This window comes from Sus scrofa, chromosome 3, assembly GCF_054392235.1.
Source record: "Sus scrofa isolate SSC_HxYL_T2T_F1_AM1 chromosome 3, Sscrofa_HxYL_maternal_Yorkshire_Landrace_v2.0, whole genome shotgun sequence".
In the NCBI taxonomy this organism is placed as follows: domain Eukaryota; kingdom Metazoa; phylum Chordata; class Mammalia; order Artiodactyla; family Suidae; genus Sus; species Sus scrofa.
Genome location: NC_139385.1, coordinates 112,760,690 through 112,773,880, shown reverse-complemented (window position 1 = coordinate 112,773,880; position 13,191 = coordinate 112,760,690). Strand labels below are relative to the sequence as shown.

Below are 13,191 nucleotides of genomic sequence, written 5' to 3'. Positions count from 1 at the left end.
TTTCTTTAAAATAAGTTTTATTAAACTGCTATGTAAATAGTGACTTCTCTTTCATCTGGAATTTATGTAATTAAGGGAATATTGTGCAGAATAAAGTTCATTCTTATATCCCATACTTAACCTCAAAACAGTTTTAAAATTCCTACAAAGTTATCATATACTTTTTCTATTTTTTTAGTCACCCTGTGGCATATGGAGTTCCCAGGCCAGAGATCAAATCTGAGCCACAGTCACGACCTAAGCAGCATCTGCAGCAACACTGGAGCCATTAACCCACTGTGCCAGGCCAGGGACTCCCAAGCACTCCCAAGACGTCACCAATCCCATTGCACCACAGTGGGATCTCCAGTTATCATATACATTAGCAAGAACGTTTGTCCTGTGGTAATATATTAATCTCTTCAATATACACATAGACTTAGAGTGTGCTGATCTTTGAAATAATGCTAATCTTGCCTATAAAAATTAAGTTGAAAAAAATAATAAATTTCAAAACACAGGGCTCAAAAAAAAAGAGCGAATGAATCTTGGGACGATTTTAGACCATACAGTATCAGTACCGATCATAAAATAAGTTTCTGTAAAGTAACACTCAGATGCACAAACCACTCATACCCTAGGGACTGCCAGCCATGCTTGATAAAATGAATTTTTTTTCTTGATGAATGAGGGCCATCAAGATGCCCCAAGAGTAATTACCGTAGTTCTTTAAAGATGAAAGTGTGTGCAATATTGGGATGAAATAATGCTGACCGCACAGTATAATTAATACCTTAGGATTTACTTTAAAACCATTTTCTTGCCCTATCTCGATTTTTTGCTATTTCTATCTTTCTTGACATGGTTTATTATGGACTGTATGACGACATGATCTCTTGTGCACAAGTGGCAATCAAAATGAGGTTTAAGGCAATGTTTAATCCAGCTGTACCTTATTATTTTTCTCTTGGTTTTATCAAGATTTTTTTAAAAATTTGTTTATTATAGTTGATTTACAGAATTGTGTCAATTTCTGCTGTACAGCAAAGTGATTCAGTCATATATATATATGTTCTTTTTCTCATCTAATCATTCATCATGTTCTATGAAAAGTGAATGGATATAGTTCCTTGTGCTATACAGCAGGAGCTCATTGCCTATTCACTCCACATACAATAGTTTGCATCCACTAACCCCAAACTCCCAGTCCATCCCACTCCCCCTCTCTCCCCTTTGGCAACCATGTTCTCCCCATGTCTGTGAGTCTGTTTCTGTTCTGTAAATAGGTTCATCCGTGCCATATTTAATTAAATTTTGTCTTTTGTCTTTTGTCCTTTTAGGGCTGCACCTGTGGCATATGAAGGTTCCCACGCTAGGGGTCTAATCGGAGCTGTAGCTGCCGGCCTATGCCAGAGACACAGCAATGTGGGATCCGAGCCACATCTGCAACCCACACCACAGCTCACGGCAATGCCAGATCCTCAACCCACTGAGCAAGGCCAGGGATTGAACCCACAACCTCATGGTTCCTAGTCGGATTCGTTAACCACTGAGCCACGACGGGAACTCCTGTGCCATATTTTAGATTCCACATATAAGTGATATTATATGGTATCCGTCTTTCTCTCTCTGAAAAAGTAAAGACTAAATGTCTTTACTTCACTTAGTATGAGAATTTCTAGTTGCATCCATGTTGCAAATGGCATTATTTTGTTCCTTTTTTGTGGCTGAGAAGATCTTTATTTCAGCAGCATCTTTATAAAATTAGGGAGTGGATAGGAAATATCTTAAGCTCTCTCTAACTCTAATGCTTTAGAACTGGGTAAAAGTTTATTTAAAACATTTAAAGTCCCCCAAACAGGACATTTTACTATGTAATATTTTTCTAATTATATCACTCAGCAGTTAAAATTTTCATCGTGACAGTTTTGATCAATTTACTTGTCTTTTTTTTTTTTTTTTTTTTTTTTTTTTTTTTGGTCTTTTTAGGGCTGTACCTTAGACATATGGAGGTTCCCAGGCTAGGGGTTGAATTGGAGCTGCAGCTTCCAGCCTACACCACAACCACAGCAATGTGTATGTGACCTACACCACAGCTCACAGCAATGCTAGAACCTTAACCCACTGAGTGAGGCCAGAGATGGAACCTGTGTCCCCACAGATGCTAGTCAGATTTGTTTCCACTGAGCCATGTCAGGAACTCTGATCAATTTATTAAATCAATGCACTTTGGGTTATGACATGCTTTTAAATCTAAATTAATGCACTGACCATTCATATTTCTAGAGGTGTCTGATCATAATTCTCAAAGAAGAAATGAGACTTAGGACACCAAAATCTGAGAACAAAGGCAGCAGATTGCAAAGAGAAGAGACACAATTGGGTGATAATATTCAGGAAATACAGAAAATACCTAATTAACGATCCCACAGGTATGAACGAATTTTAAAAATGGAAAATGGCTACATATTAATTACCAAGCAGAGAACTCTGGAGTACAATCCATCATGTGGGTAAAAGCAATATGTATACACCATACCTTTACTTACAGAAGAAACATTAAATGGAAACTGCTTTTTAATCAGCAAAAATAATCTTTCAGCAGATTTTAATCTTTTCAGCATATTCAAGTCACAACAGGTGGTGAAAAAAACTTTTCCTGAAATATATTCAACCTAGAGATAGGAAAAATAGGTATTAATGTAGTCCTGTGTCAGAGTAAGAATCATTTCCCTCCCCGCTTAGCGAATTAAAACATAGCATCTAGACCAACAGTAATAAAAATGACCATTTCTAAAGTATCTACTATTTGCCAGACACTCACAAAAACGCACCCAGTGTATTTTACCTCTCATTCTTATAACAACTCTCTAAGGTAGATTTTATAATCTGTTTTACAGTTTAAGAAACTGGAGGTTTAGTTTAAATAATTTGTATGAAATCACACAGTCAGTGAGCAGGATAACCTTTCCATTTTACGTTACCTTTTCTATATATAAGCACACACGTACTACTAGAAAAATAGAAAACAAAATACTCAGTAATCACATTACCAAATCTCACACACTGTTTAAAAGTGGGCAAGGGAAAGGAATAATGGATAGGAGAAATTAGATGTCTAGCCCAAAGGTAGCATTATCAGCAGGCATTCACTGAACACCTATCTTGTGATAGACAAGGAAGCACTCAGTATATATCCTAAAGATGAATAAGAATGTAATAGGCATACACTGACATACACATTAAAATGTACGATTTATAAGACAATAACTTGTCTTAAACCCAGAATAAAACTAAAAAATTCATAAATACACTGATAAGTTGGAGTATTAGCATTAACTATGTAAGCCGTTGTTAGTAAAAGTCTAGGGTGGGGGGAAATCCTATAAAATCTGGGACAAAGAAGAAAAGCTAAGAACACAGAGGCGGGAGTGACAACCGGGCTGAAGTAAACTGTAAGTCAGCACAGCAACACTTGCTATGTTATGCTGACTGACAGTGTCAGGTGGTGGATGGCGCAGCCCAGGCCAGCTTGATGAATGGTCATGAAATCTGGAGTCCAGAGTTCCCACGGTGGTGCAATCTGGCTGCAGTAGCTCTGGTCACTGCGGAGGCGTGGTTTCCATCCCTAACTTGGTGCAGCAGCAGCAGCAGCAGCTGGAGCAGCAGGTTAAAGGATCTGGTGTTGCCACAGCTCCAGCATAGGTCTGGGAACTTCCATGTGCCACATGTGTGGCCATAAAATTTTAAAAATTAAAAAAGGAATAACTGGAGTACCACAGATGGTAATGGTCAACCATTATAGACTTTTGATGAAAACTGCGACAGCACTATAGCTGGCAAAAAAAAAAAAAAAAAAAAAAAAAAAAAAATCACTTTGATGGAGTTCCCTTGTGGCACAATGGGTTAAGGATCTAGCACCGTCACTTCAGCAGCTCAGGTTGCTGCCATGGTACCTGTTTGATCCCTGGTCCAGGAACTTCCACATGCTGTGGGCATGGCCAAAAAATTACTTTGAGGTGTAAAGGACTGAGTGTTGAATGTAATGCTGGAGGGAGAAGTAGATTATTGAGGAAGAAATAATAAGCCACTTGGCTGTTGGAAAGGGAAAATGGTTAGAAGCAAGAAGTATGCACTGAACAGAAAGAGGCCTTGGAAATAGGATGGCTATGTAATAAAAGCCAGGGAAGAAAGGCTTAGTCAAATGAGATAGGGCAAATGGTGCTCAAACCTAAGGCTTTCCGGTAAACCCTAACCCTTCAGGTCAGGATGGATGTGCATGGTCCTAGCATGCTCCTTTTAGCAGTGGCCATGGGATGACTAACATTCTAAGTCATCTCCTAGAACCAAGGCAGCCAGAGAATTTGGGTTAGGCCATGTGTGTAGGCAGCTCCCATTCAATGGGATCTTGAACTCCAGTGTTGTATTTCTGATCTGACCTGGTCTAAAATTAAGCTTTGGGGATGGTAATTTCTGAATTACCACTCTAGTGTGATGAAGAAGAATCTTTGCTGGGGAGGCCTTAGGTTGATAAAAATTAAAACCCCTAGACTTCCAGTTATAAGATTAACAAGTTCTGGGGCTCTGAAGTACAGCATGGTGCTTAAAGCTAATAATACTGTATTATATAGTTGAAAGCTGCTAAAACAGTAGGTCTTAAATGTTCTCACCACAAAAAAGTAATAGTAATTAAATGAAAGGATGGAGATTTTTGTTAATGCTACAATGCTTATCATCTGGCAATACATAAATCTATTAAATCACCTTAAACTTACATAATGTTATATGAAACAACTATATTCCAATAGAGCTGGAAAAACAAATAGACAAAAAAATAACACCCAAAACAGCTTAGGTACTAGCAATACAGCTGACCAAGAAAGATGGAGAAGTAGGGAATGAGAAGAAAGTTTAGGAATCAATATTTAAGGGGATAACGAGGTAACCAAAACAAGTACTTCTGATTTCTACAGTTTACTTCTTTCTCATTATAAAGGTGACATGTCTCCACAAAAGTCAAGACTAAATATATACCACGAGTTCCTGTCGTGGCTCAGCGGAAATGAATCTGACTAGTGTCCATGAGGATGCAGGGTTCGATCCCTGGCCTCGCTCAGGGGGTTAAGGATCCAGCGTTGCCTTGAGCTGTGGTGTAGGTGGCAGACGCGGCCTGGATCTGGCATTTCTGTGGCTATGGTGTAGACTGGCAGCTGCAGCTCTGATTTGACCCCTAGCTTGGGAACATCCATGTGCTGCAGGTGTGGCCCGAAAGAGCAAACAAAACAAAACAAAACCCTAAATATATACCTCAAAATGTTTAGTACTTGGAAACATATTTTTAAAAAGTAAATTTTTAAAAGTTTTGATTTTACATTACTTTGACCTAAAAATATAGTCAATATTAAGCCATCACAAAAGTTAACAGATGTGAAATACCTTGTCTTATGAAGATTCTGGGGAACTGAAAAAAAATATTTTACCAGAAATGTATGGCTTTAAGATTCACACTTACAAACAGATAAAGTGATGTGAACATGTAGACCTGTGATAAGCAGTCAGTGATGTAGACATTAAGTTGATTGTACACAGATTGTATCTTTTCTCACTTACTTGAATATCAAAAGAAACAGTTTATAAAATGAACTTCCTCTAAAAATATCTTTATGAGGGGGGTTTAGAAAACAAAAAACTTGACTGAGAATCAAGTTTATTAAGAGGAGCTAAAAAGATCCTTTAATTTGTGTGGGTCATTCCATCAGTAGAGAAAATCTTCAAAAAACAAAACCAAAAACCTTCACCCTTGTGCAATCATTGCTTTAAAAGAAATAACTATGAAATAACTTGACAATCTGCTTAGCTGTATCCCACTACCCTCTATCATCATGACTGCACTAAAAAAGTAAAAACTGGCTTGCTCATTCAGGACTTGGGTTAATAGTCTTTGCTAGGTGGGTTTATAAAGGCCAAATAATCAACCGACAGGGTCTTCTGGCTAGCTGGCATTAGGGACACCTCTACTATATTGAATTTTATCTTAAAAATTACTGTTCTTACCTTTATTGTTATAACAAATAACAGTGTTTAATAATTAAACATTATTACAAAATAAAACTCAATTTTACCCACTATATTTCTTTAAGTACTCTATACACTATAGTACATAGGATACTTATATGCTGCAAATTAAATATTTAAAAATATCCAGGAACCTCTAAATAGGCTTACCCCAACACTAGGAGGAAAAAAGTCAAACCTAAATATGACCAAGCACTAGATTAAACCTACAGGACTCCAACACACAGGAAATACAGAGGATAGAGGAACATATGAAACTATACCATGGAGATGCAACTGGCAAAGACTGAGAAAAAGAAGAGAGCATCTTTCTTTCTTCTAATAATGCAGCGTAATCAAATTGGGTCAAACCTTCTATTCTTCATACCAAGAACTCTAACATTTAAAAAATAACCAGTGTAGCATGATGTCATGGCCACACAATGGTCAAGGAACTGATCCCAGGTGTCAGTTTGCCTGGGCTCGATATGATAACACATTTGTGCCTGATTTCACAGAAAGTTGGGTTTGAACACCAGCTATGCCATTTTCTGGTTCCATGACTTGAATAACTTACTGAATTTACCCATGCTTCATTTTCCATTTTTGTTAAATGTGGAGCCTACCTCACAACATACGGTTGTTATGAAAACTCCATACACGTTAATTGCTTAATCCATACCAGTAATTGTTATAGCATTGCTATTTTAGATTAACTATATTTAACACTCCCTGAAATTCTCTGACCAAAACCACAAGTGGCAGGTAGTCTAATAAGACTGATGCCATTCTTTATTCTATCCTCCTCTCCCCACCCTCTCATCACAGAAACTCCTTTGTGGGCTTTCAATACTGCAGGGGTCCTGGGAGTGGAGTGGTCAATTTCTTTGAATAAACTTTCACTTCCCCAAAACATATCATTCACACCGTCATATATACTCCATCTAGTTACTGGAGACTTTTTCTATTTTTTTCCTCTGTTTTCGAGAAACCGGCTCAGCATGTCCTAGAACCTAAATTTACAACTTTCATCTCGTTGAAATTAACAGCATATAAATACCTGCAAATGTTGACTTCCCCAGAAGTTGGTCTCTCACGGCTCTAAGAATTAAATTATTTTTCTAGCTACTCTTTACTGCCTAAGGTGTACTTTACATATCCTGTTTCATTTGCTCCTCCCAACAATCCTATGAAATAAATAGGAAACTGACAAAAGTGGCTGAACCTTAAGATTATATTTGCATTTAAAGGATGGAGAAGAGTCTCTTGACAGGTCTAATTCTAATTACAGGCATTATCGAACGTTTTCTTTTAAACAGTGTAGGACATAACTTGCGTCAACCACCCCTCCCCTGTTTTGGCCCCGCCCACGGCAGGAGGAAGTTTCCAGGCCATTGATGGAACCCGCACCATAGCCGGGACAATGCCGGGTCCTTAACCGCCAGGCCACCAAGGAACTCAAACCCGGCCTTTTAAAAAAAACTTCAGCTGAAACAGATGTTTAGGAAAAATGACTGGCGGTTCTTTCCAACAGTAATTAAAGGACATGCCAGCAGAACTGCGAAAGCGCGGGTTTTCGCGTCACCTTCCGGGGTCTGCGACCGCCCCTGGCGGGAGGGGCCACGGCCAAGGGCGGGGACAGGGCCACCCCACTTCTTGCCTAGCACGCGGCAACGCCGACTCACCTGCGTGGCCCTCAGCCGCGCCCGCACCTCCTGCAGCAGGAAGGGCTCTAGGCCGCGGCTCGCGGTGCAGAAGAAGCGGGCGCCCACTGCAGGCCCGAAGCGGGGATCTCCCGTCGCTACCGCCATGGCTTTCAGGGTCACGTGGCCTCGGGCGCGCGCGGCGCGTCCCCGCAAGTGGCGGGCAGGGGCTGGCAGGCAGCTGGTTGCCGAAGGAGACCCGGGTGGGAAGGGTAGAATTACCTGGAAGGAGGGGCCCCTGTGGGTCTTTGACTAAAGTCAAAACTACTTCAAGATGTTTAGAACTTGGGAACACTTCTAAAGAGTAAATTTTTAAAAGTTTAGATTTTATATTACTTGACCTAAAAATAGAGCTGATGTCAAGCTATCACAAAACAAGTTAACATACATGAAATACCTTGTCTTGTCAAGATTGTGGGGGAACCGAAATATTTCACTGGAAATGTATGGTTTTAAGGTTCAAGTCTTACAAACAAACTGATGCGAACATGTAGACCAGTGATAAGTAGTCAGTGAGCTAGACATTACATTAGCTATTTGTACAAAGATCTTTTCTCACTTGAATATCAAAGGAAAGTTTATAAAATGAACTTCCTCTAAAAATATCATTATGGAGGGTAGAAAACAAAACAACTGAAAAGTCAAGTTAATTAAGAGGACCTAAAAGGTCCTTTATTTGGGGTGCCCAAACATTAGAATAATATGGGTTGGGGCATTAAACTGCCAAATACACTCTCAAAATCAAAAGCATCATTATTCTCTTTATTAAAAAAAATTATCATTAGGCCTACATTCCTTTTACAAGTGAAGAGCATGTAATCAAAAGTAGTTTACAAAATTGTAGAAAGCCACTGTGAAAATCATATACAAGAACACACTTTAAAGATTAACCCTTTGTGAAGATAAAGTATCATGTCTTGAAGTAGTAGAAAGAAATGCATTTTGGTATTTATAATTTCAAACACTGCTGAAGCTACTGATACTGTTTTTCTTCACTTTATTGCTTTTAACTGATGCATATTCAATTACAACACTTGGGGAGAACTGTGGCATTTTAGAATATTTCATCCTAGAATTTATTACTTGAAAATTTATTTATATATACAATATGCTTTTTCCATTTGGAATTAAACCATAACAAAGTGTCTAAAGCCAGCTGATTTTATGTCTAACACTTCAGAAGATAAAATAACAGCCTTTATTAAAGTAAAAACAGCTTTATTATCCGCTAACATGTCTAAGCAGTTAGCATTTTGCCTTTCTTTTAAAGTTCAGGTATTCAAGTGTAACACAAAGATGAAAAGCTTAAGCCCAGGCAAAATCGTAATGTATAGTAACATAAGGAGATACCGAATTTTTCCTTATTCTACGGATGCCATTTAATTTCGGAATTAATTTTAAAGTGCTAAGTGAAGGGTTGAGGTGGTGTGTGAGCTTTTTTGGTTCATTTTAGGAGAATTAAAAAATATATTTTAATTCTTAAAAAGGTATCCAGTCTACGAGGAGCAGAGAATCTTCAAAAAACAAAACAAAAAAACCCCCAATAAACTCTTATGCAGTCATCCCATTAAATAACTAAGAACGTGACTATCTTCCTAGCTGAACCCCACTACCCTCTATCATCATGACCCACTAAAAAGTAAAAATTGGGTGGCTTATCAGGACTTGAGTTAATGTTATCTTTTCTAGATGGGTTGATAAAGGTCAACTAATCAGACAGGGCCTCTGTCCAGCTGGCATTAGGGACACCTCTAGTATGTTGAATTGTATCTTAAAAATTACTGTTCCTACCTTTATTATAATAAGTAGCAGTGTTTAGTATATTAAACATTATTACAAAATAAAGCTTAATTTTACCCAATATATTTGCTTAAAGTACGCTACACACTATATACTACAGCACATTGGATATTTATACGCCAGTAGAACTCCGAGGGCTGGGACGTCGCCTCGGTGGGTTCGGAAGCCGAGCGCGCGGTTCTTCGCGTCATTTTCCGGGATCTGAGACGGACCCGGCGGGGAGGTGCCTTGCTTCCTGCCCGGGCACGCGTCGATGCCGACTCACCTGCGTGGCCCTCAGCCGCGTCCGCACCTCCCGCAGCAGGAAGGGCTCCAGGCCGCGGCTCGCGGTGCAGAAGAAGCGGGTGCCCGCTGCGGGCTCGAAGGGGAGATCTTCGGTCACTGCCGCCATGGCTTTGGAAGAGGGGGGAGGTCACGTGGCCTCGGGAGCGCGCGGCGCGTCCCCGAGGCCCCGGAAGTGCCGGCAGGGGCCGGAAGGTCAGATGTCGTCTAAAAAGACCCGGGAAAGGTCCCGGGAGGGTCAGATTGGCTGGGAGGGGCGTCTTTGGATCTCCTTGGTTAACTGCGTGAAACTTCCTTGATTAGGCATCTGGAATGATTTAGAATCAGAGGTGAAAGGGAAATGATTGAGATATATAATTGTGTTATATAAAAAGGATGTATTCACAGAGGGTGGCTGAATTCACTTTAGAATGAATAAAACCTGCCATTGATTGTTAGGTACTTGGCAAATGGTATCATGACATAACTTTGCCTCAGATGCTCAGGGCCTCACAGTGTTAAGAAAATGAATGATGTCAGTAGGGAAGCAACATAGATTATGGAATACCGCAAAGACTGATGCATTACTTAAAATATCCAATAGGTTTCACCCTAATTCCCTTCCTGTAGTGAGTAGGAGATAAGATGATTCGTGCTAAGAGCAAGATGTATGAATAAGAAATCCTATTCCAACTGATTAATTGTTGGCAAATGAAAAGAATAACCTGTTAAAAAAATGTTTTCAAATTAACATCTGTAACTGCTACGCTTAAAAGGAGTATAACAAAATCAAGATACCTGAGTAATAGGCCCTTTTCTTGTACCTCAGAGAAGACAGTTCATCAGAAGTCAGAACTTGAATAATATGGCATCATAACATGTGCTCTCATTTCTACCCTTTGACTACAATAATGATAAAAACAAGCAATAGAAATCAAGCATGCTATGCATAAGCATAGCTTTAAAACACATTATATCTCTGATATCATTTAAAAATATATAGTCATGAAAGATTTTTTTAAAGGGTGTATAATATCATCTCATTCATCTGTCTTGTTTTTCAGATTGAGGAAATTGATACCTAGAGAAGGCAAGGGACCATGGGTTAGTGGCACAGCTGACACTGGAGCCTAGCCATCTTTATATCTAATATACTGAGCTTTATTTCCTTCTTCCCAACTCCCTCCATTCTACTCCTTCACCATTTCCCCTACTCTTCTCACATTTGAAGCCCTGCTCTGTCCTCACCAAGCATTACACCCAAACTGGGAATCCTCAGGCAAAAGAGCAGAAATTCCTGCTCTCCAACGAAATGTGTTTATGTTCACAGGTCACATTTCATGCACTAAATTAACCATCAGGGTAATGAATGTACATTCAGTCTGGGCCACCTAATTTGATTAACTCTCTTTACAGTATTTAAAGGGATTCTTTAAAACTCTGAATTTTAAATTGACAATGAATATGTTACTTGGGGAGAACAGAATTCTTATAAATATTATAAAATGAACAGCATTGAATTAACTCTGTAGTTGTATGAATCAGATATATAGACACTATCAAATGTATGTCTCTGGCAAGTGAGTGAAATGACTTATTGGGGATGGTAGGGGTGGCGGTGTAGTAGTGGTGTAGTGTTTTAGGTAGATGGAGCAGCAGGTGCAAATGTGAGCGTGTGTGTGTGTGTGTGTGTGTGTGTGTGTGTGTGTGTGACAGAAAGGCTATAATAGCAGTTAGGTATTATTAGACCATAAATTAGATGAGGTCATGAGAGATAAAGGTAGAGAGGTGGGTAGGAGCAGATTAAGGCAGTGCTGCTCAAGGCAGATTCAGAAATAACTTCTCCAGCCTTGGGCTGGCCACCAATTCCTGGACAGAACTAAGGCTGAGTTGAGACTGCAGTCCTCTAGAGCCAATATTCCTCTTACCTCTCCTCACTTTTCCCTTCTTCTGTTGTCTTGGTCCCCCTAGGAGCCTTGGGTCAGCAAGGTGAGGGGCTACTTTTGTTCCAGTGGGGAGTCAAGTGCATTTACTCACCTTTGGACCCTGCTGTAGCACTGGCCTTCCAACTATGCTTTTCACACCACGCTTGAGATGAAATAGGTGGAGTGTTGCCTCCTTAAGGAGAAAATGACTGGTTTTCTGAGAGAACGTTTGCCTGGAATTCTCCTCCTATTATGCAAATACCCTTTCCTCCATCATTTCTGCTTCTCATTAAAAAAATGTCTCAGAGACCCCACTGTGGCTCAGTGGGTTAAGAACCCCACTAGTGTCCATGAGGATATGGGTTCCATCTCTGGCCTCATTCAGTGGGTTAAGTATCTGGCATTGTCACAGGCTATGGAATAGGTTGCAAATGGGGCTCAGATCCAGCATTGCTGTTGCTGTGGCATAGGCTGGCAGCTGCAGCTCCAGTTTGAACCATAGCCTGGAACTTCCAATTGCAGAGGATACAAAACAAAAACAAAACAAAACAAAACAAAACAACAAAAAACAGTCTCTCTTTTTTAGAAGGAAAAAAAGGGTCTCTACTGAAAAAGAACTGCAGGAGTTCTCATCATGGCTCAGCGGAAAACGAACCCGACTAGAAACCATGAAGTTGCAGGTTTGATCTCTGGCCTCGCTCAGTGGGTTGAGGATCTGACGTTGCTGTGGCTGTGGTGTAGGCCGGTGGCTACAGCTCCAATTAGACCCCTAGCCTAGGAACCTCCATATGCCAGGGGTGTGGCCCTAAAAAGACAAAAAGACAAAAAAAAAAAATCAAAAAAATTCAAAAAATAAAAAGAACTGCAGATCCCTATAGTTGTATAAGTATCCAGTTGAGTTTTGGTATTTGAATGTTGCCCATTCAACATATAAGAAGTTGAAAGTTGGCAGGAGCAATTTTAGAGGACAGATACACTTTTAATTGGGGTGTTTTAGAAATTTAGGGCAAGATTTTCTGCTTCAAGATCTCTCTCTATTTTGGTGCTGTTGGCAATTCCTTTAGTTCTTAAAAGCATTTGATGTATGTACTTAGATATTAATGCAAATGCTTTAGATTATGAGATCCTTGAAAACGGGATGACATCATTCATCTGGGCATCCACAGTGAGCCCACTGGCTTGTGTGTGGTGGCTCGCAGTCAATGGTTGCTGAATTGGATGGAATTGTGACTAAGTGGGAGGCCCCCTCAGCTAGGAAGGATTGCTATAACCACCATATCAGGAGGGGTCTTTGTGAGTGAGACACCAGGGTAAGGGTAGATTACTGATGCCAGTGAAAGGAATTAAGGGGACAGGAGGACCCAAAGATAAACTTCTTCGCAACTTTGCCTGTTACTTCTTCCTTCCTTCTTCATCCTCTCTGTCCTCCACACACACTTTAAAAATAATGTTTATTAACCAGGAACATG

General features: G+C 39.9%; 1 protein-coding gene across 7 annotated transcripts in view; it reads right to left on the bottom strand.

Moving 5' to 3' along the window:
* Positions 1-9,950, bottom strand: part of THUMPD2 (THUMP domain containing 2) — a 40,333-nt gene extending 30,383 nt beyond the window's left edge. For 6 of the 7 annotated variants that reach the window (XR_014842090.1, XR_014842091.1, XR_014842092.1 and 3 more), the window contains exons 1-3: positions 9,802-9,950; positions 7,719-7,958; positions 2,519-2,654 (exon numbers count right to left, since the gene is read on the bottom strand). Coding sequence is in view for 4 of the 7 variants with exons in the window: in XM_085019472.1 (XP_084875598.1) it covers positions 2,519-2,654; positions 7,719-7,958; positions 9,802-9,927 (502 nt within the window). In the remaining 3 variants the exon portion in view is untranslated. The remainder of the gene's footprint in view (positions 1-2,518; positions 2,655-7,718; positions 7,959-9,801) is intronic. The other variant, XM_085019474.1, reaches the window with a different exon arrangement.
* Positions 9,951-13,191: the final 3,241 nt, after the last annotated feature.